The sequence below is a fragment of the Vipera berus genome, assembly GCF_964194415.1.
Source record: "Vipera berus genome assembly, chromosome: 2".
Taxonomy (NCBI): domain Eukaryota; kingdom Metazoa; phylum Chordata; class Lepidosauria; order Squamata; family Viperidae; genus Vipera; species Vipera berus.
The window spans coordinates 152,500,420-152,527,398 of record NC_138203.1 but is presented as its reverse complement, the minus strand read 5'-3'; the positions used below and the strand labels follow the sequence as shown (position 1 = coordinate 152,527,398).

Here is a 26,979-nt window from a genome sequence, read left to right as displayed (position 1 = left end):
CTTCCATCTGTATCATGTTCAATTAACTACAAAATCCTATATGGAAACACAGAAGATATTCAGTAAAACTTTTCACTTGAATGTAGGCCCTAGTGAACAGAATTCCAGTAAAATGCAAAGGATTAATATACAACTGGCATTTTCAAATTTTCATTTGTGCAACACATTCCAGGCAGATGAATGGACAGGGACTAGAGGAAAAGTATACTCTTTAACATAAATTGTCCTTTCTACAGTTTCCAAATCCTAATGTGTCCAACTACACAACAGATTAAAGATAATTTTGTATAGCTTCTTAGGAAGACATCTAATGAGTTTTGTGTTTTAATGTAAAGAGGGTAGTTTCTCACAGACTAGGTAGCAATCTTGCCAGAACACAGATGATTTTAAAAGCCATTCTCCAGTTCAGAGAAAAGTGAGCTACAAATATCCTAAAATATCTAGTAGTGATCTAAAAAAGCAGCGCACACAACACCATTTTATGAAGGAGTCAATATTGTGGACAGGGATAAGCAATGAAATTACTTGCTTAAATGATACATGGAAAATATATATTTTTTTCACTCAAATGCATTTTATAAATAACCTCAAGCACTCTAAAGAGAGTAAGCCTCAGATGAAGTGATCCCGTAAATGTTAAAATTTGGAGCTAATATTTTAAACACTCATCCATCCATCCACACTCCACTTTAGCCTAAATCAATAGTGTATGGAGATACCGCATTCTCATTTTTCTCATTGGAAACTAAAACCACTTTAACTAGTGATTCATATTTGTACAACTCATGACTACAAATTTGTGTTTGTACACTATGCTTGAAGAGGAACTGTTAAATTGAGAGAGAAATGGGGTAAAGCAAGACTTAAATAGGGGAGCTTGTCCTGCGTGTGGAAGTGTCTATGTCCTGATACTAGGGTGAAACTTGAGGGGTGTATGTGTATGCATATTCTTGTGAAGTGCAGTTCCACTGGGCGACCTAATTTAATTAACTATTTGTGTTGCAGGCCTTATCCTTTGAGATGTGTGGCTTAAGTCTGAGTAACTTATTTGGGAGTTTGAGGAAGTTTGGGTAAAGGATTGCTATCTTTTGGTTAATTTAGTTTCAGCTGACTGACAATTTACCTAGTGCAGAGGCTGATTCTCAGACCATTGTGGATTCTGTTAATGTTTTAAGGGAAGATGGAAACAGTAAAAAAGAATAAAATATATTTAGATGTAAAACTTCTCACAAGGTAAAGTCCAGGAACTTCATAGACAGGTTGTAGTTGTCTGGCAATATTCTGGTATGGGGATTTCTGCTACAGGCTTGGCTTCGGATTGTTTTTAAAACTTTTAAACTTTCCCCTCTACCCTGGTCTCCCATCCAAGTACTATCCACATCCAACGCCCGCTTAACTTTTTGAGGCCAAGATCAACCCAATGTTAGCTGGTGCAGCGCCAGTTTCCGACGCGGCGTTCCTTATTTGCCCTGGGTACAGACCCGCAGATGTTTGCACGACACACGTGCGTGGCCAGGCTTCCCGGAACCAGGGTTGGCTCAACTCGGTCTCTTGGGTTTCACGCCCCAGGTGCCGCCGGCTAACCACGCAAGGCCCGGCGGACGAAAAAGTGACCGGGGAGCGGATCGAGATAGCACCGCAGCTGCAGGGGAGAGCCGGCTTCAGGGGCTCCCCGGCCTGGTCCCGGGAGGCTGGGAGGAGCGGCTGGGCGGGCTTCCCCGGCAGGGGTCGCTACGTCGGCACGGCCGGCCTGCTTTCCTCCCTCCGGTGGGCGGGCTGAGTTCCTCCCCGCCCGCCGCCCCACAGCAGCCGGAGGGCGCCGCGGCAGCCGAAGCGCCATCGATGCCGGGAGCGCGGAGGAGAAGGCGGCGGCGCTGCTGAGAGGGGGGGCGGCCCCGCCCGGAGATGGGGATTCTCAGCATCACGGACCAGGTATGGCGGGCGGAGGAGAAGGCGCCTCGTCTGACCCTTTTCCCCCGCGCCTAGCTCTGGCCTCGTCCCTCCCTCCTTTCTGCCTCGCTCGCTGGCCCGCCGCGCCCGCTACGCCAGCCGGGGGATGCACGGCCTAGCGCAGAGCCGCCCGCTTGGTTTCAGCCGGAGCAGCCTGGCTTCTCCCTGCGACGCGCAGCGGTGGCCTCGGGATGGAGCCGGCGCTGGGCAAGCGAGAGGCGGCGGGCTGGCCTGGTCCCGGCCAGGTGCTACGAACCTGCGAAGAAGGCCGGCGGCGGTGCCCGGGTTGAGCCCTGCTTTTTCCCGCCTAAGAAGAAAAGACTTCTTGCCGCCCTTTCGCCGGCGCGCCTCGGCTGCGCCTGCTTTCCCGTTCCCCTAGGCCAGGGGTCTTCAAACTTGGCCCTTTTATGACTTGTGGACTTCAACTCCCAGAATTCCTCAGCCAGCAAAGCTAGGCCGTGCATCCCCCGGCTTGCAAAGCTGGCTGAGGAATTCTGGGAGTTGAAGTCCACAAGTCATAAAAGGGCCAAGTTTGAAGACCCCTGCCCTAGGCAGCCCTTTCCCACCGCCTGCCTCTGTTTTGGGCCCTCATTTCTGCCTGCGAACTCCTCTCCGTCCCCGTTTGCCTCCTGGCTCCGTCCACTCTCTCCTGTTTCTGGAGTGCAAGTACTTCTTCCCAACCTAGGCAGGTCCTCGTCTTACCGGCGGCCCCCAAAAGGGAGATTTTTTTGCTAGCCCTGTAATTTCTCCCAGCATCACGCTGTAGGGGAAAAGAGGATTTGGGCCTAGTGGAGCTTAAAGTGTTCTGCATGAGTTCTTAAAGATGCAGAATCCTTCTCAGATCATTCTTTTTTTTTTATCCTGCCTTTCCTTCGGCAGCTCGAGGTGGCATATAGAGGACTAGCTCCTCCGGGTTTTTCCCCACAGCAATAACCCTCTGTGTGTTTGTGCAGGCACGCGTGCATGTATGTGCGTATATCTGGCATATCCAACAAATTTGCTTCTTATCCTTATTCTCCATCACTGCATCCCTTTCTGCTTCTTCCTTAGACTGCTACATTTCTTTTTTTGGTACTCTTAGTACTTTGTTCACATCAGGCAAGATACCAGTACGAGATTCAAGCTTTTTACTTGTCGAAATACATTTTTTAAATCAGTGGATGAGGTCAAATAATTTGTTTCTGGGTAAGTATTTAGTCATACGTTTGGTGAAGCTGTATTATGATACATTCAACCAGTTAGAGAAGTATGTTTTGGCGGCCCTTTCTGTTTTTGAACACTTTGGAAGATAAAACTTACCTCTTTTTTTTCATTAGGCCGCTGCCATGTTTGTGATTTTCTTGTACATTTCTGGTATAGTTTATTGCCATTTTGTTTCTCTCATAGTCTGCATTTCTTTTCATTTGCATTTTTCCTGGCAGTTTATTCACATTGTTTCTTTTGCAATGTCCACATATCTACAGCACTTTGGGCTGTGGCAGTACCTGAATGTTAACAATTGCCTTTCCTGGTACCTAGATGGAACTCGACTTTTTTGTGTGTGTTCCTTTGAAAGTTATAACTTGTCTAGTTTTTATCTTTAGTCTTGATTGTATGTAGTACAGTGATCAGTGCTCATTTTACAGGGTTTAAATGAAACTTCCAAGTATTATGATTGCATAGTCACATCAAATACTATTTCTCTTTCTTAATGCAGAAGACATAACCAACCACAGTCACATATCATACTATAATATGATTTGATTTTAGCTTAACATGTTATGTGAAGGCAGCCATTTATCCACTAAGCTGTAGTTAAACAAGTCATGTTCGTCTTCTCCAGTGTTCTGCTACTTTGAGCATAATATAAACATTTTAATACTAGCCCTCCCAGTTTCAGGATCTTTTTCTTTTTCTCTTTCTTGGATGGACATTTTTGCTACAATGTGGTTTTATTACAGTGTACTGAGTATTACGATATACTTCCTATAACCATGTTTTTATTAGGATTGTGATGGGAGGGTTTCTTGTCCTGGTTAACCAATGGGTATAAGGTTCTTCAGAAGCAGCTCTGACTTGTTTTCCTACATTATAGTGGAAAATATTGAAATGGAATTTTAACAGGGACATATATAGACCTCTTCATCTAGCTAAAAGAAGTTTGATGTTCAAAAAATATACTGGAAGATACTTGTTTTAGAGTTGCAGTTGAATATACAATAATATATGACAAATATGAGTCAGCAGTGTGATACAAATAGACAAAATTTTCATCTGCATCAGTAGAAGTATAATTTCCAAAACACAGAAAATAATTTAATGTGTTCTGCACTTGTCAGACCCAATGCTGTGTTTCTGGGAATTGCACTAAGAAGGATCAGAGAAGAGTAAACAACATGGTAATGAAGCATGAAACTTAAATTCTGACAAGGAGAATTTGAAGGAAATGAATTGGATTGTTGCACCAAAGGGTCTTGCTCTGTGTTGTCATCCCAAAGTACAGGATACAAAGTAATTATAATAAAGCTATAACAGACTCAAGTTGAATATAATGAAACAACAGTAAAAAAAATGTTCGGGTAATGTTGAGCTCTGTTTGGTGAATGTTTAAATAGAGGCTGCATGATGGTCTGTTGAGGTTGGATTCAGTGGTATAAATGGTCCCTTTGATCTTTCTGATTCTAATTCTTGGATCCCATGGTCCCCAGCAGATGGAAGCAATGTCTCAGTTTAGATCTACCTTGTATGAGTATTGATATTATTTTATGTCCTGCCTTTCCTTCCCTGAAATATCTGAAAGGCAGCAGGTTATCTACCCTACATTTAGGGAGTAGGCATTTCACTTACATCAGTAAGCTACAGGTTGTCCTTAACCACAATGGAAACTAAAATTTTTGTTGCTAACAACTTTTTAACAAGGCAGTTGTTAAGTGAGCTGTGCCTCATTTTGTGATCTTTTTGCCACAGTTGTTAAGCAAATCACTTCAGTTGTTAAATGAATCATGCAGTTAAGTGAACTTGGCTTCCTCCGTTGAAATTTGCTTGTCAGAAACTGACTAGGAAGATTACAAATAGTGATCACGTGACCTTCCCCAGACAGTGCAATTGTCATAAATACATGCCAGTTGCCAAGCACCGGAATTTTGATCACGTGACCATGGGGTTGCTGCAGCAGTCGTAAATATGAAAAATGATCATGTGACTTTTCCCAGTACTGTTGTAACTTTGGTCACTAAATGACTGGCTGTGAGGAATACTTGCATACAGTATAGTATTCATAACGGGCTTGTATGCATAAACAGAAACATTGCCTTATCCATTTCTTTGAGCTAGAAGTCAGAAAGTGGCTTTTTAAAATACAGACTACATTGATTAATAATCTCCACAGTATAATTGGAAAATGTGTTAACAATAATTCTAATTTAGCCATATGCCAATTTTGCGAGTTAATTTTTAATTCTCAGTCCTGGAAAAATCCTAGGTTTCTAAATTATAATATTGTTGGATTCTCCATCCTACTCCCATGCCCTTTCTGGCTGTCTGATTTAAAACATTAGTCTAGAATTTTAAATATTTTATTCCATTAACCTGATTTATATAAATGGAGAGTTAATGTGAAATTTTCCAGGTTCAGCATATCTGATAAAACATATGCACTTAATTTAGATTTTTGTGACCTTAAGGGCAGTGGGCGGTACATCATACAGGTTGCTCCAGGAGTTGCCTGGACCAAGATTATAGGGCATAATGATTTTTTTTTAAAAAAAGAATGATACTGAATCCACTGCATTCCATAGGGATGACTCATCTTTCCCCCTTTATCCTCCCTCTTTTTGCTGTTGTGTCCAAGGACTTGGAGGGAAGTAAACCTGAGGTTAGCTGGATTGAAAGACTTTTCTGAAAAGAGATACAGAGGCTGAAGGTTTTCCTCTGGAAGATGAGATGGACAGATGGGATTAGATCTGCCTTGTACTAGACTGTACTGAGTGTGTAGGCGGACCAGGAGGGTATTATATATTCTTTTTTGTGGAGGATTTGTGCAGTTTAGAGTGATGCCAGGAAGATAAGGGAGTTGTCTTGTTTGTGTTCTTTGATTATATTTCTCTTTGGTGTAGGACTTGTACACAATGAAGTATTTTTTGTTGTAGATTTCTAAACCACCACAGCAATGCAATTCTTAGTAGTGTATAGAGATAATCCGTATATACACATGCACCATAATATAACAGTTACAAAATTTAAAACTCATCTCTCTCTCTCTCTCTCTCTCTCTCTCTCTCTCACACACACACACACACACACACACACACACACACACACACGGGGCAATTGTAGCTGAGTGCCAAACCCTACAGGATTTTATAAGTTAAAAGTAGCTCTTTAAATTGCACCCAGAAATCTGTTGGCAACCAATGTATTGTTTGTGACATAGGTGTAATGTACTCAGGGTATCTAGTGCTAATTAACCCACAGGCTGTTCCATTTTGTACCAGCTGCACTTTGGATGATTTTTAGAGGCCTCTTCATACAATATAGCATCTTGCAGTAGTCTAAGCAGATCATAATTGGAAGCATGTATCACTGATATAGGGCCCTCTTATTCCATATAGGGCTACAGTTGGTTCATTAACCAAAGCTAGGCGCGAATGCCCACTGGGTTAGTACTCCTGCCTCTCTTTCCATATTTTTTTTGTGATAAAACATCAAGCTGATAAAGAACATGGTTGCATAAACAATAGCTTATTTTGCTTAGATTCAATCTCAGTCTGTTTCTTTCCATCTCCAGGCTTTTGTACAAAATACTGATGGTGTCACTGGTGCATACTGAAACAATGCTGAGGAGTTGAATGTTAGGAGCATATTGATGATACCACACTCTGAAATGACAGATGAATTCTCCCAGTGGCTTCATGTAGATGTTAAAATGCAGGCAGGAAGAACCAAGCCCTGTAGCCTTCTGTCTCTGATAAACCACTGGTTTGGAGTCTCTCCCTGTACAACTACTGACTTGAACCATTCAGTGCATGTATTAATGTGTCATACTGGTGCCCCCAATCCCACAGATGAGCCACAAGGTTACCGTGACTGCTCATATCAAGGGGCAGCTGAGAAGACTAAAAGGACCAGAAGAAATCCATTCCTTGCATCTAGGTCCTTGAATAGGTAGTCAATCAGTGCAATTTCCATCCCATGCCCAGGTCCAAATCTTAGCTCTGAAAAGAGTCCATATAATCAGTTTGTGGGTTGTTCTGAAGTTGATGCCCATCACAGCCTCAACAATTTTCCCTCCCAAAAGAAGATTGGAAACAGGGCAATTTTTGCCTAAGGGAGGTTTTTGAGGAAGGGGCCTATCACCATCTCTTTCAAAGCTGTAGCAAGTATCCCCTAGTGCTCACTACCTTCCAGATATATATGATCATGCCCCTTCCTATCTTCTGCATAAACCAAGAGGGGGATGGCTCTAGCCCATAAATAAGATCGAATATCTTATCTAGTTTGTTGGACTCCACAAGTAAAAAGAAGTGGCAGTTAACACAGCCATATGTTGCTTTATTTTCTACTTCAGACCCTATCCATGCAGAGTCAAATGTTTGGTAAATCTGGGTGACTATTGGCAAAATGCCACGGATCAGTAAAACATATTTATGGATCAGCACCTCCCGAGATTGATGAAGGACTGCAAAGCCAGAAGAACAGAAGTGGCATTAGCATCCTTGCCCTATCAAATCTCAGTATTTTACTGTATATCTGATCCACCTGCTCATCTTCCATCAAATTCTGGATAAGCATCATGTTGTTATATCCAGATCTGGCATTTACCATCACCAAACATGTACAGTGTTACACTTGTATTTTGTCTGCAACAGGTTAAGCTGGATAGACATAAATAGTCATTAATGAAATATAAAAGTGCAGGATTCTGTCTGAGATGCAGACAGTATTAAAAGGTGCTAAACAGGGTATTGCATTTTTAGGTCAGCATGCTTGAAGACAATTGAAGGATATTTTTAGGCTAGTTTTAGGCCACTTCTGAAAATACTGGCATATGAAGGTTGTCAAGAGTATTTAGAAGAAGCAGCTAGAATAGAGCCAGTGTTTTAGATATTATATATTCATGGAATTCAACTTGGTATTAAGATGTTTAAATACCCCACAATTAATGCATGAGGTATAGGTTGGTCATATCTCAGCCACAAAATTTATATTGCTGTAGAGTAAAAAGATGTAACTATTCAGCTACCTTTCTGCAGTTTTCTACTAGAGAACATAATAACACCTTAATTGTCATTGTTCTGAGAAAGAATAAATAGAACAAAAAAGCTTACTGCCTTTATTTTTGAGAAAGCATAAATGATAAATCTTTAATAGAGGGCTATAGAGGCCTTTTTCCTTGGGCATTTGTCTGAAGCCTAATTAGCATCAAATAGATTTGGATTTCATACAGAAATTGAGGTGTGTAAATCCTTATAAATTGCTGCAGCTATGTTTTGGATATGCTACTTTTGGGGAGGTTCCAGACAGTCAATTTTTTAAAATTCCCCAAGCACTTTATTTTCAAGCAACTGGTATCTGAAACCTAGATGTTCTTGTGAACATACTTGGCTGCTAGGTTTTATTGAGGCCTTCTTGGAAGTGAAACATTGGAAATGAGACCTGGAGCACTGGTAGGGAAGTATAAAAAGCAAGCCCAATCAAGCCTAGATATGTGCATGCATTCAGGCCTCCACAAACTATCTTCACTTCTCCTTTCTCATGCATCGGCTGATTGTCATCCAGCAGATTTGCTTAGGGTGACTAATGGAGAAGAGTTAGCATTGGAATCTCCTGCCTGGCTGCTGTGACCAAATCGATCAGCACTTTGCTGATAAAGTCATTTAGTTTCACCAGGATGTTGAATCCTCATGGACAGAGTGCTGATTAGATAAGTGGTTCTCAACCTTTTCTTCACCATGGACCCCCTTTAAATACCTTTTGTGACCACGGCCACGGACCACCAAGACTTAACTCAAGATTTAAATCATAATTTTTCTTCACGCCTTCGTGGACCCCCGTGACAACATTGTGGCCCCTTACAGGTCCGCAGACCACAGGTTGAGAATAGCTAGATTAGGTAATTACTGTAGATAACGTTGCCATATTATGTGGAACTGCTCTTCTCCTGTGAATCCTGAGGAAGTGGGTCCGGTGCGTCTAGGTTGTCCTTTGCAACTTGTAACTTGACTCTTTGCCTGTCCTGACTTTTGCAGTACAAGTAGTCCTCAACTTAAAACCATTCATTTAGGTGACTGTTCAAAGTTACAGTGGCAATGGAAAAAGTGACCTGTGACCATCTTTCACACAACTGCTACAGCATCCCCATGGTTACATGATGAAAATTTGAATCCTTGGCAACTGGCATGTATTTAAGACGGATGCAGTGTCTTGGGGTCACCTTTTGCGACCTTCTGACAAGCAGTGAGGAAGGTAGAGTCACTTAACTGTGTTACTAACTTAACTGCAGTGATTCACTTAACTGTGGCAAGAAAGGTGGTGAAATGGGGCAAAACATAACTCTTCTTTAGCAACTAAAATGTTGGACTCAATTGTGGTTGTAAGTCGAGGACTATCTGTAATGGGGATTGGGATCTGGGAGATTCTCATTGTCTTTTTATGGGGGGGGAGCTGCTAATGGTTTTGAAAGAAGCTCTAGTGTTCCCCCTTCTAAACAGGTCACCCCTGGATCTGATCAGTCTCTTACTTCAATTTTGGGGGAAGGTAGTTGAGATAATGGTGCCAGATCAGTTATACAACATCCTTGAAAAAGTGGATTATCTGGAACCTTTTGAATCAAGGTTTAAGCTTGGATACAGGTCTAAGATAATATTTCTCACACTCCTGGATTATTTGGACTTGGATAGTACAGTGCACCTCATTTGGTTGGAGGAAAAGTGAAGTATAAGTGAAGGCAGAAGAGTTTGGTGGGAAAGTGTTCAAGTTGTTATGGTGGATAAAAATATTTGCTGTTTCCCAGTGCAAATTGACTATGCTGTCACAAATTATACATTTTTTTTTACATAAAGCAAAGGGAGCATGTTGCTTTTGACCTTTAAAGCTTCTTCTAGCTTGCCATCTAAATAGGCCTGCTCCCCTTTGAATTGTCCCAACCTGCTAGATCATCTAGGAAGAAAATTGCCACAGTTCCATATTTCTAAGAAGCAAGGGGAGGTTGAAGGTAGATATGCTGCTTTGGAATAGCCTCCCAAGAGACTGGGCCTCCTTAATTCTGTTCAGGAGGATGTTAAAGACTGGGGTATTTTGAAGAGCATTGTAGTCAGTGTATCCTTTTATTTTTATTGTTCTCATTCATAGTTTTTTATTTGGTTTGGTGTTATGTATTTTGTCTTATATTTGTTTTAAACTTACTGTGGTGGTTTTCATGTTTTTCATATATAGTGTTAGCTGTTGTGAGTTGCCAGCTTACGGTGGGAAGTAAATGTAATTAAATTAAGTTAATGTAATAACTATAAATCATGTGTTTCTTTGATATGCAGATATACGCCTTGTGGCATACCATTATATGCGATCGTTCAGTTTTCATGTGTGAATGTAGCCATTCATTTTGTCTGTCCAACATTTCCCCATGATCAGTAATGCAGAATGAGGCCTCAGAATGATGTCCCCAAAATTTTGGATGAGACTTTCACTACCTATAAAAGTTTGTTGCTGAATTTTAGTTTTTAAAATGTCTGAAGAATGATTATGTACATGAAGAATAATCAAGTTAACTACATTGTAATGCAATGAGTTCATATGATTTAATAATTATGTATTATTATTCTATATTTGTTTAATACTTCTTCCATCACAAAGTTAAACTGAGGTTTATCCAGATCTCTTCCACTTGTTTGCAATTGCATAACCAAGTGCAATTATTGGAAAAAAACGTTGGGCATCGTTAGTTTGTACCCAGGAAGAAAATGAAGTTTGTAATCAGGCTGCTGCATAGTGCGTTATGCCTTCCATCATGGAGAGAGCCAACAATCCCATGGAAGATATAGTTGTGGACATAAACCTCTAATTATTCTACTGAATCTAAGTTAGGTAGCCTATACTCTGCATAGATGTTGTGTGTGGGCTGTTGTATAGGATGGAAGACCTTGTGTTCTTAGCCAACATAATGATTTATATTTCTGGAAGGAGGTTGTAACAGTGAAGTAAGCAGGTGCAAGAGGATAGAAGTTGAAGCCAATGAATTGTCACTGTGTTTTGCGTCAGCGGTATTAAAAAGAGCTTGAGGGAAAGTTTGCATATTATGTTACGCATAATAGTTGTTTCATTTTTACTTAGCGTGTTGTGTAAACTTCACTATGGTGATTTAGAAATCATGATATAACTTTGTGTAATAATTTAAAATAGAGTCATCCTTGATTTACAACAGTTTGTTTAGTGACAGTGCAAAGTTACAATGGCGCTTAAAAAAGTGACCTATGACTGTTTTTCACACAGGATCAAAATTTGGATGCTTGACAACTGGTTCATATCTATGACGGTTGCAGTGGGGTCATGTGATCACTTTTTCTGAACTTCTGACAAGTGAAATCAATGGGGAAACCAGATTCACTTAACCGCATTACTAACTTAACAGCTACAGTGATTCATTTAATGGATGTAAGATATAAGTTAACCTTTATTGTCATTTTTTTTACTGTGGGTACAACAGCACACATCAAAAATGAAATTTAGTTGCCCACTCTCAAAGTAAAACACATGACACACACCTAAAACATACTATTACAACCTATGTATAGACCCACACCCCTACACATACATAACAAATAAATATTAAATATTGTCCATCTTGAGTATATAACGGAAGGAGGAAGCCTGAGAGTTCACAAGGTTAATGCTGTATGGAATGAAACTATGGCTGAATCTGGATTTTCTGCTACGGATACCACGAAGCCTCCTCCCAGAAGGTAACAAGGAAAATAGGTCGTGAAGAGGATGAGTAGTGTCCCAGATAATCTTACAGGCCCTGCTCAAACAACGCTTCTGTGCTACGTCCTGGATGGGAGGGAGGGAACTGCCAATGATCTTTTCGGCCATCCTCACCACTCTCTGCACCGCCTTCCTGCCTGAAGCAGTGATGCTTCCAAACCAGACTGTGATGCTGTATGACAGGATGCTCTCAATCGTCCCCCTGTAGAAAGTGGTCAGGACAGGGGAAGGAAGATGTGCTTTTCTCATGCGACGCAAAAAGTGCAGGCGCTGCTGTGCCCGCTTCACCAGTTTCTCACTGTTGAGCAACCAAGCCAGCCTACTTGTTAGCTGCACACCCAGGAATTTGATGCTGGTAACCATCTCCACAGGTGAATCATTTATGCCCAGAGAAGTGTGGCTGTGCCTGCCTTTTCTGAAATCGACAATGATCTCTTTGGTTTTTCTGGTATTTAAAACTAGGCTGTTTTCCTTACATCAGTTCACCAACCCCTCAATCTCCTCGTGGTAAGCTTCCACATTGTCATTATGAATAAGGCCCACTACTGTTGTATCATCTGCGTACTTCACAATATGGTTGGTGGCAACAACTGCGGCAAGAAAGGTCGTAAAGTGGGGGCAAAACTCTCTTTAACAAATGTCTTGCTTAGCAACAGAATTTTTGGGCTCAAATAGTGGTCGGACGTTGAGTGCTACCTGTACTTACAACACGCCCACTATCCAGAGTATTTCATGAAAAGTTACCATCCATAAAAATACGATACCTTAAATTACAGTATACTTAAGAAATCAGCTGATTTGCAGGTTCAGGCCACATGGAATGGATAACAAGAAGTAAGAATGAAATTCTCCATGTTAACTAAAAGATTTTACTGACAGTTTTACTGATCCTTTTGACTTTCTGATTTATAAACTGGTAGGATAAGAGGCCAAGTAATGTTCTTATTAGCCTAGGGCAGGGGTAGGCAACCTCGGCTCTTTTATGACTCATGGACTTCAACTCCCAGAATTCCTGAGTCAGCTATGCTGACTCAGGAATTCTGGGAGTTGAAGTCCATGAGTCATAAAAGAGCCGAGGTTGCCTGCCCCTGGCCTAGGGAGATACAATTATTTCTGGACTGTCAGCCACAATTGAACCCAAAATTTATATTGCTAAGCAAGATACAGGGAGTGCAGAATTATTAGGCAAATGAGTATTTTGACCACATCATCCTCTTTATGCATGTTGTCTTACTCCAAGCTGTATAGGCTCGAAAGCCTACTACCAATTAAGCATATTAGGTGATGTGCATCTCTGTAATGAGAAGGGGTGTGGTCTAATGACATCAACACCCTGTATCAGGTGTGCATAATTATTAGGCAACTTCCTTTCCTTTGGCAAAATGGGTCAAAAGAAGGACTTGACAGGCTCAGAAAAGTCAAAAATAGTGAGATATCTTGCAGAGGGATGCAGCACTCTTAAAATTGCAAAGCTGCTGAAGCGTGATCATCGAACAATCAAGCGTTTCATTCAAAATAGTCAACAGGGTCGCAAGAAGCGTGTGGAGAAACCAAGGCGCAAAATAACTGCCCATGAACTGAGAAAAGTCAAGCGTGCAGCTGCCAAGATGCCACTTGCCACCAGTTTGGCCATATTTCAGAGCTGCAACATCACTGGAGTGCCCAAAAGCACAAGGTGTGCAATACTCAGAGACATGGCCAAGGTAAGAAAGGCTGAAAGACGACCACCACTGAACAAGACACACAAGCTGAAACGTCAAGACTGGGCCAAGAAATATCTCAAGACTGATTTTTCTAAGGTTTTATGGACTGATGAAATGAGAGTGAGTCTTGATGGGCCAGATGGATGGGCCCGTGGCTGGATTGGTAAAGGGCAGAGAGCTCCAGTCCGACTCAGACGCCAGCAAGGTGGAGGTGGAGTACTGGTTTGGGCTGGTATCATCAAAGATGAGCTTGTGGGGCCTTTTCGGGTTGAGGATGGAGTCAAGCTCAACTCCCAGTCCTACTGCCAGTTTCTGGAAGACACCTTCTTCAAGCAGTGGTACAGGAAGAAGTCTGCATCCTTCAAGAAAAACATGATTTTCATGCAGGACAATGCTCCATCACACGCGTCCAAGTACTCCACAGCGTGGCTGGCAAGAAAGGGTATAAAAGAAGGAAATCTAATGACACGGCCTCCTTGTTCACCTGATCTGAACCCCATTGAGAACCTGTGGTCCATCATCAAATGTGAGATTTACAAGGAGGGAAAACAGTACACCTCTCTGAACAGTGTCTGGGAGGCTGTGGTTGCTGCTGCACGCAATGTTGATGGTGAACAGATCAAAACACTGACAGAATCCATGGATGGCAGGCTTTTGAGTGTCCTTGCAAAGAAAGGTGGCTATATTGGTCACTGATTTGTTTTTGTTATGTTTTTGAATGTCAGAAATGTATATTTGTGAATGTTGAGATGTTATATTGGTTTCACTGGTAAAAATAAATAATTGAAATGGGTATATATTTGTTTTTTGTTAAGTTGCCTAATAATTATGCACAGTAATAGTCACCTGCACACACAGATATCCCCCTAAAATAGCTATAACTAAAAACAAACTAAAAACTACTTCCAAAAATATTCAGCTTTGATATTAATGAGTTTTTTGGGTTCATTGAGAACATGGTTGTTGTTCAATAATAAAATTAATCCTCAAAAATACAACTTGCCTAATAATTCTGCACTCCCTGTAGTTAAGTGAGTTTTGCCTAACTTTACAACCTTTTTCGCTGCTATTGTTAAGTGAATCACTGCAGTTGTTAAGTTAGTAACATGGTTGTTGTATGAGTCTGGCTTCCCCACTGATTTTGCTTTTTCAGTAGGTCACAAAAGGTGATCACATGATCCTGGGACACTGCAACCATCATAAATATGAGTCAGTTGCCAAGTGTCTGGATTTTTTTTTAGGTGACCACGGGGATGCTGCAGTGGTCGTAAGCGTGGAAAAAAAGTCATAAGTCACTTTTTTCAGTGCTGCTGTAACATTGGTCACTAAACGAATGGTTATAAGTCAAGGACTACCTGTCAGGAGTACTAGTTCTATTTTTATTATAAGGTTACATTAACAGGATCTTGCAAGACTGATGAAAGTAATTCTCCTTTCCTTTTACCTTCTGGAAAACTAAATAAGAGTTTCTTTTGAAATGTTTCTCATGCTATTCCCTCGTCTATGGCTGAGACAGTTTTTACAAGTGGTTGTCTAGTAGTCTGTGGCTCTCCTTCGCGTCTCCCAGCCTCATTCCGGCATACCTTTACAGATCTTGATGATGCAGATCAACAGATGTAAATCCTACCTTATATCCCATGACCTTGGCAAGTTGCACATAGTTTAGGAAAGTCTATGCAGAAACGTCTGCCTGCTTCAAAGATCAGCAAGATAGATACACAGCTTCCATTTTCTCTCTCTCTCTTTATCTTTTGGCTTGAAGAAAGGACGGAGTGAAATCAGTTTTGTGTTGTTTTTGCATGCTCCCAACACATTTATTCCTTCTATACTCTTCGCAGGTAGGATATTAGAAAAGAGCAGAATACATAGTAGCCACAAATAATGGATTGCCAGAATTGTGAACTCTTGCATGTATAGTGGAAAAATGGCAAAAAAAAGAAGGTCTACAGTAGTTTTCTTCTACCATCACCTTAAAGGAACTTACGTGTGTGGTAGCTATGATCAGTTCGTTTATCCTACCCTCTTCATCAAATGGTGGTGTAGGTTATTTTGTGACTAAAGGATTACACACTGCACAAGCCGAGATGATCAGAAAAAACTAGCACATTTGCTTTCTGGTGCAGTTCATCCTCAACTTACAAGTGCATTTGGAAGTGGAATTTTGGTTGTAAGTCACGATGGCTATAAGTTGAGGCACTCGTGTGATTGGGCCCAATTTTACAATTGTCTCTATGGCAGTTGCAAATCACAGAGTTGTAAGTGCGAACTCATTGTCCCAAATAGGTATCTTTTGCCGAAACCAGTAATGTAACCACAGGATCCTGCAATTAGTCATAAATGTGAACTGGTGGCCAAGTGCCTGAAGTGTGGCCATGTGACTGGAAGGAGAGGTCTGACATTTTAGGATGGCTGGAAGTGTTTTGCAGACTAGACCACCCTTTCTGAGGCCATCCTAACTCCAAATGGTCTGTAAACAATCAGTTGTAAGGAGTGTATCCAGAATGCCGGTTATTTTGTGTGAGCAGCCACGATGTGATCTTAAAAGTCCAACTGTGCTTCCTATTTGAACCTGACTATTCAATCACATCACCCCTTCTGCCTAAGGACGTAAGACACAGTGCGTTTTGTAAAATTCTTTGTTCAGATTTGTGAGTTTCTGCTGTTAACGGTTGATTTTTTTTCCTTAACTTAATCTTAGTGTTTTCCGTCTTTTGTAGCCTCCTCTGGTCCAAGCCATTTTTAACCGTGATATAGAGGAGGTACGCTCATTACTGAGTCAGAAGGAGAATATCAACGTGTTGGTAAGTGTTGCAATAACTCTTTTCTCCTGGTAAACAGCTCTGCTTGATTCTGTTCCTCTTGACTTTGCACACATATATTTCCCCAAAATTGGCCTTTCCTTCCAGCTGGCTGTTTTGTGTCCTCTTTGTCACCTGAACACCGCATGTATAATGTGTAGATCAGTGGAGTCATGTTTGTATTCTGCCATGAGGATCAGTCATTAGATGTGACATCCCCGCATCTTAAGAGAGTCAGGGTTTGGTTGGGTTCTCAGTGGGCCCTTTTCAAACAGTTTTTCATATCTTGGCATTGGTTCCAGATTTGTAAGATGATTATAATGATTAAATGATTCTAAGGTTGTTGTAGTTATAAATAGATAAGGATAGCAAAGTACTTTGTATATTCAGAATTAGTGCATAGCACAGGGATTGTTCATTACTGGTAAATAGCTACTTTGTTGGGAATTGGCTGCATAGTACCAGATGTATTGGTCTAGTTGTGCTGAGCAGTGGGTGGCACCGGAATTAGCAGTTGTGCTTGGCGTGAAGCGTGTTCTGGATTAGTCTTGTGGTCTCTAAGTGAGAACAGCTAGTGTTGTATGTTTTTTTAAAAAAATTATTCTTGTACATCCCATGAAGCTGTATTTGGCTTTTCATTCCATTCTAGCTCACTTAGCAGAGGCACATAATACAATTCATGCCTATTTAATATATAAATCTTGCCACAAATTGTGCTACTTATGAGCTGATTTGATCTCAGAACCAGGGAGTGGGGTGGGGAGTGATACTTGGATTGTCAAAATCCATCTGTATTGCATTCACTTGGAATAAGATTATTCTTTTAATTGGTGTTGACTTTTCAAAACTTGGTTGCATTTGCTTCTAGGGCCACAGGTAATCCTTGACTTACAACCACAGTTGGGACAAAGAATATTGGTTGCTGAGTGAAGCAGTAGTTAAGTAAGATGCCATGTGATTGCTTTGTTCAAAAACCACAAATCCCGGCAATTTCCTGGACCTGGGTGGTTAAGTGGACAGAGTGAAAGAGCTGCCTACCAAAGAATTTTGGCTCAAAAGCCTGCAGGGAAGATTTCAATTCTGTTTTTGCAGCCTGCCAAAAGATTTCCTTTTCCCTCCATGCATAAAGCGGAAATCCTTTCTGGGCCTAAAGGAAGGGGAGGTTTCTGCAACCTGCAGGAGGACTTCAGCCCTCCTTCAGCCCCTTCCTTTGCAATCTTTCCTGACTGCTTTCTCACCGGCTTTCTGGGGAAGCCTGCAGAGAAGATGGCAAATGGTCAGATGGCAAGTGGTCAGAGGGCAAATGGTTGTGGGGCACTTGGCAACCAGTCACTCTGGTTGGCACTCTGGTTGCCAGGCATCTGTAATGAGGTCATGGAGTAATTGGGGGGGGATGCAGTGATGTTTTAAGATGGCCAGAAGTGCTTTATGTTGGTAAAGCACCCTTGCCAGCTGTCGTAATTTTGAATAACCTGTGGCAAATTGAGGATTACCTGTAATGAAAGCTAGAGTTACTAAAGTAACTGCCAATTATAGGTAGTCCTCTATTTACAACCATAATTGACCCCAAAATTTCTGTTGCTTAGCAAGGCAGTCGTTAAGTGAGTCGTGCCCCATTTTACTCTTTCTACCATGGTTATTAAGCAAATTACAACAGCTATTAAGTGAATCATGCAGTGGTTAGGCAAATCTGCCTAACCCTAACACACACACACACACACACACACACACACACACACACACACACGTACGTTGACTTTGCTTGTTAGAAGCTCCCTAGGAAGGTTGCAGACAGCCAACCCAGGACCTGAGACACTGCAGCCATTGTGAATACACGCCACTTGCCAAGCACCTGAAGTTTGATTGTGTGACTGTGGGGATGCTGCGGTGGTCATAATTGTGAGAACTGCTTGTAAGTCATTTTTTCAGTGCCATTGTAACAGTCATTAAGTGAATGGTTGTAAGTCAAGGACTACCTTTGGAGGGTCTGTCACAACTTCAGACAGCTAATAAGCAGCCACGTGTTAAGGTTTTCCAGAGTTAAAATTTTCCCACTGAAAATATTCTAATTCAGGTGAATTTAGGCCTTGAGAGTTATATGAGCTGTTGTTTTCTTGTCTATTGCTCCATGTTCTTTCAAACATTGCAATAAATTTTTTTTTCTGTACATCAGAATTTTTAGAGCTTTTTGAAACATTCATGTTCAAACTTCATAAAATAGGTGAGGTTTGTTTCCTACATCATATAGTGCGGTGCCAAAATTTGTACAGACTGTAGATATTGAGATGAATATAGTACCACAGACAAAAATATTTCTGGATAAAAAATAGTTGGGAATATGTGATGGTAACATAAAGTTGTATGCATCTAATGATAAGTTATTGCAATATTTCTGATAAAATCTTAAGTTACAGAAATGGATACAGTCAAATGTTTGAGAAATTTTAATGGCAAGACTGCCATGCTTTGGATGTGCCAATCTATGATTGCACTGTTAGTTGCCTTATATTTAATTGGATTTCCAATTCTGTCTGGTGTAGGAGAGAGCAAACTGAGATTAACCAGCTTGCTACCAGTACACTTGCATACATATTTTATACTGTGTACTATTCTGCTTTCTGAGAAATGTATATATATAATCCAGGCACATTGACAGAATGTCACAGTATTGCTAAGGATTTAAAAGTACACATTTGACGAATGTCAAGGATTGAACACTCATTAGACATCTTCTTATTTTCTTTGAATAAAACACAAAATTAATGTTAAATTATGATTGTGTAAAAATGTCAGTAGCCCTAGACTAATTGGCTTTCACACACACAAAAAACATGTTCACAGTCACTGAGTTTTTATTCACTGATGAGCCATTGGTAATTGTTAAGAAACCCTAGAAATTGCAGGAACAGTTTGAAAACACCTTGAGACATTTACTCAATTTGTCGTAGTTAATTGTTCCTTGAAATTAATCAGGAAGAAAACATCAAAATAAAAGGTAAAATTACATATTCATGACAAAATACCTTCCTTCTAATTAAGACCATTGAGCTTGGCTAAGTTAAAGTGAATAACTGGGTTCAAAAGCAGCCCAAAAGAACCAATTTCACATGTGGGTTGAAAGAAGAGGCCATGATGACTAGATAGTGAGGGCAGTTGGATTAATTTGTACTTTCTTTCATCACTGGAGAAAAACAAGAATAGTTGGCTATACACACAGGTGTGAATTTAGTAAATAAATAAAGAAATATCCTTAGATTGTGCAGAATATAGAATGTTTATATATCTCTATATATTGATTATTTTGTTTCCCCAAATCAGGACCAAGAGAGACGAACCCCTTTGCATGCAGCTGCATACTTAGGGGACACCTCTATTGTTGAACTCCTAATACTATCAGGTAAGGATGTGACTTGGATGGGCACAAAGAATGAATGAGAGCTCATAAAGCATTATAGTGCTTTCCACCTTAAAAGTGTTGTAGGTAGCAGATTGCTGTTAGTAATATTCTTATTGCTAGTCATGATTCTCAAGCAGTGGAGATTTATGGAAATGTTCTCGTTCTGTTCAGTGAAGCTATTTAAAAACTGACAGTTCTGAATACTGTAACTCTTCCTGTGTAGGTTGCAGGGCTGAATTAGCCTTCTGGACAGCTGAGCCAACACAGATGGTTTTTGATCCACATGCTAAATCTTTCCAAATTAACGGCCATAAAAAACACTGGCTTACAATATAACCGAAAGCAAGCGATAGTCTTTGAAGACTGCCAACAACATTGCCTACATCGTTTTTCTCTTTTTTTAAAAAAATAATCTGCATGACGATTAGAATGAGCTTTGATTCTTTCAGCCCCTTTATTAGGCTGGTTTCTAGTTACTGATGCTTACTGATGTCAAGACTCTGAGCAACAAAGATAATTAGGGGGCTGGAGGCTAAAATGTGAAGAACGGTTGCTGGAATTGTGTTTGTCTAGAAGTGAAAAGAAGGACTAGCGGTGACATGATAGCAGTGTTCTAATATTTGAGGGGCTGCCACAAGGAAGAGCGGATCAACCTATCCTCCAAAGCACCAGAAGGCAACACAAGAAACAATGGATGGAAACTAATCAAGGAGAGAAACAACCTGGAATTAAGGAGAAACCTCCTAACAGTGAGAACAATTAACCAGTGGAATGACTTGCCTTCAGAAGTTGTAGGTGCTCCACCACTGGAGGCTTTTAAGAAGAGACACGACACCACTTGTCTGGAATGGTATAGAGCAGACATGTCAAACTCGCAACGTCACATGACATTGCAATGGGGTGGCCGGCAGTTTGACACCCCTGGTATGTGTTCTGTACCAGCCTGCTACCGGCCCTGCAGAAAAGGCAGGGACAATCCCTTTACAAACGGCAAGAGGCTGGAACTAAGCCTGCCAAATTTATTAACATAAAACAGAGCAAAACAAGACACGAACCATGAAACAGGAGCTATTCAAGCGGTTGCCTTCAGCAAACCAGCCCTCCCACGCATTCCCCTTTTATACAGTTCAGGGCGTGGCTTCTCTCTGCCTCCTTCCGAGGTGCCCCATTGCCTTCCTCTGTTTACTCCTGATTGACTGCCTCCTGCGTCGGGCGTCCTTGAACAGGGCCAGCTGTGGGTCATCTTCATCCATGCTGTCAGGCTCACACAGCTGGGTCTCCGTCGTGACCAGGTGGGAGGGGCCTGGCTGAGGGCTCTGATCAGCAAGCTCTCCAACCCCCTCAGCAAGCTCTTCAACACCCCCCTCCTCCTCTGAGTCGTCCGACCCAACTGCCGAACCCACAGGCTGACCCTGAATCACAACAATATGGAGTCTCCTGCTCAAGCAAAGGGTTGGACTTGAAGATCTCTAAGATCCCTTCCAACTCTATTATTCTGTAATATTTCTGTTAAGAGGAATTGTGTGGAAAACTATGGAAGTTAATTCTGGGGGTTACGTCTTTTTTCAGATGTGATTCACAATCTCCAATCCCAAATCTTTGAAATAAATGATGCTGATTTAGCATATAGACTGTTTGGCAGGTAATGGGATCATTGTTTTAATTTTCAACCATTATTTTTTAAAAACAGGGATGCCTCCTAAGTGCAGTACTAATGTTCTTTTCTTAATAATTAGTTGGCAGTTTCCTTGGGAAACAGCTGTTTGTTAAATAAGCACTGGGATTAAAAAATAAAAATGGTCTTATTGTTAAGATGAAAGTCTAAGGAATGCCTTGCTATTCAACCCGTTTAATGTAATCTTTGTTTTCTTTTCTTAATCAATCATGCTTGAGACAACTTGCTTCATCCCCTTTATTTTCTTTGGCTAGGTGCTAACGTCAATGCAAAGGACACTCTTTGGCTAACCCCGTTACACCGTGCTGCAGCTTCTCGTAATGAGGTAAATGCCAGGGCTTTCACAGGGTTCCACAGTCATGCTGCTAGTTAAATGACAAAGTAAATTCCAGACATGGAACATCGAACCGCCATGTTTAAGCCAAGTTCATTTCCCCTTTTATCTTTTTATTCTTCGTTGTAGTAAATATTTTGGGAATCTTGCAGAACAGTCTTTATCTCCTTGGACACATTGGGTAGCAACACCTTTTGGACGGTAGAGTTGAAAGAACCACAAAAAGGGTTTGCAGGCTATTAGGAGCAGTACATTTTCCCATGGGACAAAAGTGTTGAGGCAGGAGTATAATGGTGATTGCCTTGTAGTGACTCATTCCTTAGCCATCTTGTTTACTGAGGAAGTTTTGTGTCTACATTGGCGCTCTCTCTCTCTCTCTCTCTCTCTCTCTCTCTCTCTCTATATATATATATATATATATATATATATATATATATATATATATGGACCTTTGGTCATTCGGGTTTTTTCCCGCATAGAAATGAAGGTGTAGGCGCAACGTTTCGACGGAATCCCATCCGTCATAATCAGGCCACCAGCCTGATGATGACGGATGGGATTCCGTCGAAACGTGCTCTCATCTTGGCGGGCGCAGGAGGCGGGGGGGCGGTGCTGCTGCAGTCACAGGTGTGAAGGGTGTTGGCGGCGGGCTCCCCCCCCCTGGGGCCAGAGCTGGCACGGCTGGTGCTGTGGGAGCAGTAGAGCCCACTCTATATGGCGGGGCTGCGCAATGCGGCCAGCGGAGGCGCTGCGGGCCAGGCGATGTTTTAATCTTATGATTTTAAAAATATATTTTTTCTATTGTAAGTTTCCCCAAAACTCGCCATGTGGATTGCATACAAATATTATATAATTGGTAAATAAACGTAGAACATATGTTAAATATACATCAAATGATAATATGCTTCCCTACAAAGTCAATTCTTGCTCAATGACAGACCAAGGAGTTAACTTGGAAAGGCAAGAGGAAAATCTAGAAGAGCTCTGTGCAGCTCTTCAACATCTTCATCAACGATTTGGATGAGGGGATAGATGGGGAACTCATCAAATTTGCAGACAACACCAAGCTGGCAGGAATAGCCAATACTCCAGAAGATAGGCTTAAGATACAGGAGGATCTGGACAGACTCGAACACTGGGCACTATCTAACAAAATGAAATTCAATTGTGAAAAAAGTAAGGTTCTACATTTAGGCAGGAAAAATCAAATGCACAGGTATACTATAGGGGGTACCTTGCTCAATAGTAGTAACTGTGAGAGAGATCTTGGAGTCCTAGTGGACAATCACTTAAATATGAGCCAGCAGTGTGCTGCAGCTGCCAAAAAAGCCAACACAGTGCTAGGCTGCATTAACAGAGGGATAGAATCAAGATCACGTGAAGTACTAATACCACTTTACAATGCTTTGGTAAGGCCACACCTGGAATACTGCATCCAGTTTTGGTCACAACAATGTAAAAAAAATGTCGAGACTCTAGAAAGAGTACAGAGAAGAGCAACAAAGATGATTGGGGGACTGAAGGCTAAAACATATAGGGAACGGTTGCTGGAATAGGGTATGTGTAGTTTAATAAAGAGAAAGACGAGGGGTGACATGATAGCAGTGTTCCAATATCTCGGGCTGCCACAAAGAAGAGGGAGTCAAGCTATTCTCCAAAGCACCTGAAAGCAGGACAAGACCCAGATTGTTGGGGGCAATAAGCTGACTTTGTAATAATGCCGCTTGGGGGGGGGAAGCCCTAATAAGCAGGCATATACATAGAATGAAGGCTATTGCTAAGCACATTGATTGTGCTTAGATTGTAAGCCGCCCTGAGTCTTCGGAGAAGGGCGGGATATAAATGGGATTAAAAAAAAAGAAGAAGCAACGGATGGAAACTAGTCAAGGAGAGAAGCAACCTAGAACTAAGGAGAAATTTCCTGACAGAACAATTAACCAGTGGAACAACCTGCCTCCAGGAGTGGTGAATGCTCCAACACTGGAAGTTTTTAAGAGGAGACTGGACAGCCATTTGCCTGAAATGGTATAGGGTTTCCTGCCTGAGCAGGGGGTTGGACTAGATGACCTCCAAGGTCCCTTCCAACTTCTTCTTCTTCTTCTTCTTCTTCTTCTTCTTCTTCTTCTTCTTCTTCTTCTTCTTCTTCTTCTTCTTCTTCTTCTTCTTATTATTATTATTATTATTATTATTATTATTATTATTATTATTATTATTATTATTATTATTATTATTATTATTATTATTATTAAACTTGTAGAAAGCAAAGGCCCACACTGATAAATTAAAAATCTTTGTGGTCTGCAAAGGAATGCTGGTGGGCTCTGTCCAAGGGTGCTTGGTAGGCTGCATGTACAGGCCTGGTCTAGAATTTATTTTGGAGCATGCAACTATCTAGAGCAGGCATGTCAAACTCATTTTGTTTGAGGCAACTTTTTATAAAAGAATTGCCATTAATTTGTTTTAATAAAATAATTTAAATCAATTTTTCACTTGATTTCAAATTAAATGAATGAGATTTTTTTAGTACAATTGCCAAATGCAATAAACTGGTTTTAGGTATAAGTTACTGGAAGGAAAAAGCAATCCCTGTTGCCTTAGTGATCCCAGAGAAACATTTGCATGTATGCAGGTATCCTTAGGGTGCCATAGTTATGGATGAGAAATATTGATTGCAAAGTTGGCATTTCTGGATGTAATACAGATATTTTGGACTTATTTTTGTTTCTTTGCATATTTGATATTTTTAAAAAGGCATATGCTACTGAGTACGCTTATGCACATATGTAACATGATCACTGCTTGTCCAAAATTTTACTATACAGATAATACCCCCAGAAATTATTTTAGCCTTTTTAATAAATGTTGTTATTGATGTTAAGCTCACCAGGGAAAACATCATATATTGTTATGTATATACTAGGTTAATTATTTAAAGACTGAAATGCAACATAACTAGATTCTAAATAATCTATTTTTCAAAACACACAACAGTCCAAACAGTAAAAGTAAAGCCCAAATTAAGAATATTTCATTCTTAAGAATTGTTTAGATTCAAAATAGTTTTCAAGAGTGTACAAAAGATACTATTTTTTACTAGAATCAGCTAAATTAGACATATTACATTGAGAAAAATGTTTCTCATTTCTTTCCTGTTACCTTTGATTTCATTGCAGAGATGTTAACATAAGAAATAGATTATTTTGTTATCTAATTTTACCTTCCAAAAGACAGAAGCTGATGAAAAATGTGAGGTTCTTTCCTCTTGGCTTTTCTGAATTAGCTGTTTTAGATTCTAAAAGTTTAGTTCTTAAAGAAGTAATCCTGTAAATAATGTTAATGTCCTCCTCTAGTGCATATACATATATACATATATATATGTATATATATATGTATATGTGTATATATATATATATATATATATATATATATATATATATATATATATATATATATATATATATATATATATATATATATATATATATATATATATATATATATATATAATGTTTGTTAAGTATTTAGATTACCTTGCTAGGCCCCAAACATGGGACAAATCTTATTTCCTTTTTCAGCCTAACCCAAGGCCATCAACAGGCAGTAGTCACAGTAGTGACAGCTCATATTTGTGTAAATTTACACACACACACACACACACACACACACACACACACACACACATCCTAAAAGACATATCTATATAAAAAAACAAGGTCCAAAACCAAAATAATTGGGGCGATAAGGGTAGCAAAGTGACAAAACTCCTCTGTTCTTATTGTGTCTGCAGACAGCTTTCTGGTGGCCTTGTTTCAGGTGATATATCATTTTGGATGAAGGGATTTTGGAGAACCCCCTACAATGCCATGCAGAAAAAAATTGCTGAACATCTGTTAAAGTATCTCAAATTCATTCTCAGTTTAGACATGGGCCTTGCTGTAAATCCTGAGGGGATGCCTGGGACAGTCTTGCCTTGCTATGTGGGAATGGTTCGAATCTGTTGGGCCTGAGGGAGTGTACGGGATCCTTATGAGTGTGAGCTCAGCCACCTGTACTTATGATCCATACCCATCCTGGCTCACTAAAACTGCCTTTGGGATGTTGTGTGAGGATGTTGTGTGAGTGAATTGTACAGGTGGTCAATTCTTCCTTGAGTGAGAAGATTGTTCCTCTGTTTCTTAAAGATGGGCTGGTCTACCCCTCCTCAAGAAACCCTCTCTGGATGTTATCATACCGGACAATTTTCTGAGAAGGGAAGGTGATTAAGAAGGTGGTTGCACTGCAGCCACAGAAGCCTGTGAATAGAGAGGAATATATGGACCCCTTTTGGTCAGGATTCAGGCCTGGGTAGAGGATGAAAATGCTATTGGTCACATTTCTAGGGGATCTCTGGCAAGAGTGGGACAGGCGTTGTATATCTGTCCGTGCTGTCCTTGACTTCGTAATGACTTTTGGTCTCATCAACCATGGTATCCTTCTGGATTGAATCTGTTAATTGGGGGTGGGCGGCACTGAACTCTGCTAGTTCTGCTCCTTTCTCTGAGGTCAGTATCAGTCATTGGGGTTGAGAGATTTTGTGCTTGGCCCTACTATTAAGGAGTGCTGCTGGGTTTGGTGCTCTCTCCACTTCTATTTAACATCTGCATGAAACCACTGAATGAGATCATCCAGTATCATGGGGTGAATTAGTACATTGATGATCCCCAATTATTCGTTTTCTCTCATGGAGTATTAGGCCACGCTGTTGATATCCTATCCCAGTCTTAAGGCCTGTGGGGGGTTTGGATGGGAAACACCAGACTACCTGAATTGTGGCAAGACTGAATGGCTTCGGGTTTGGGGGCCTTCCATTTCTGGGACTTTCCCATGTTTGGTACTGTAGGGGATTGCACTTCCCCAAACAGACCCATTGTGCAATATGTGAGTCCTCCTGGACTCACAATTCCTGTTCAAGTATTGTGTGCCAGTTGCACCTGTTCCTGGATTGGAGGCTCTTACACTCAGTCTTGCCCTGATTACCTCCTGGGTGGACTATTGCAATAAGCTCTTTATGGGGCTATCTTGAAGAATTCATGTGGTGGTGCAGGCAATGTGTACCCCTAGATTGGCTCACATTAGACCTCTGCTCCACAAGCTGCATTGATTGCTAGTTTGCTTCTGGATCCAAC

General features: G+C 40.8%; 1 protein-coding gene across 1 annotated transcript in view; it reads left to right on the top strand.

Moving 5' to 3' along the window:
- Nucleotides 1-26,979, top strand: part of ANKRD52 (ankyrin repeat domain 52) — a 73,714-nt gene continuing 46,735 nt past the window's right edge. Inside the window, exons 1-4 of the mRNA XM_081319920.1 lie at nucleotides 1-1,932; nucleotides 16,328-16,411; nucleotides 19,727-19,805; nucleotides 21,735-21,805. Coding sequence (XP_081176046.1) covers nucleotides 1,906-1,932; nucleotides 16,328-16,411; nucleotides 19,727-19,805; nucleotides 21,735-21,805 — 261 coding nt within the window. The 5' untranslated portion in view covers nucleotides 1-1,905. The remainder of the gene's footprint in view (nucleotides 1,933-16,327; nucleotides 16,412-19,726; nucleotides 19,806-21,734; nucleotides 21,806-26,979) is intronic.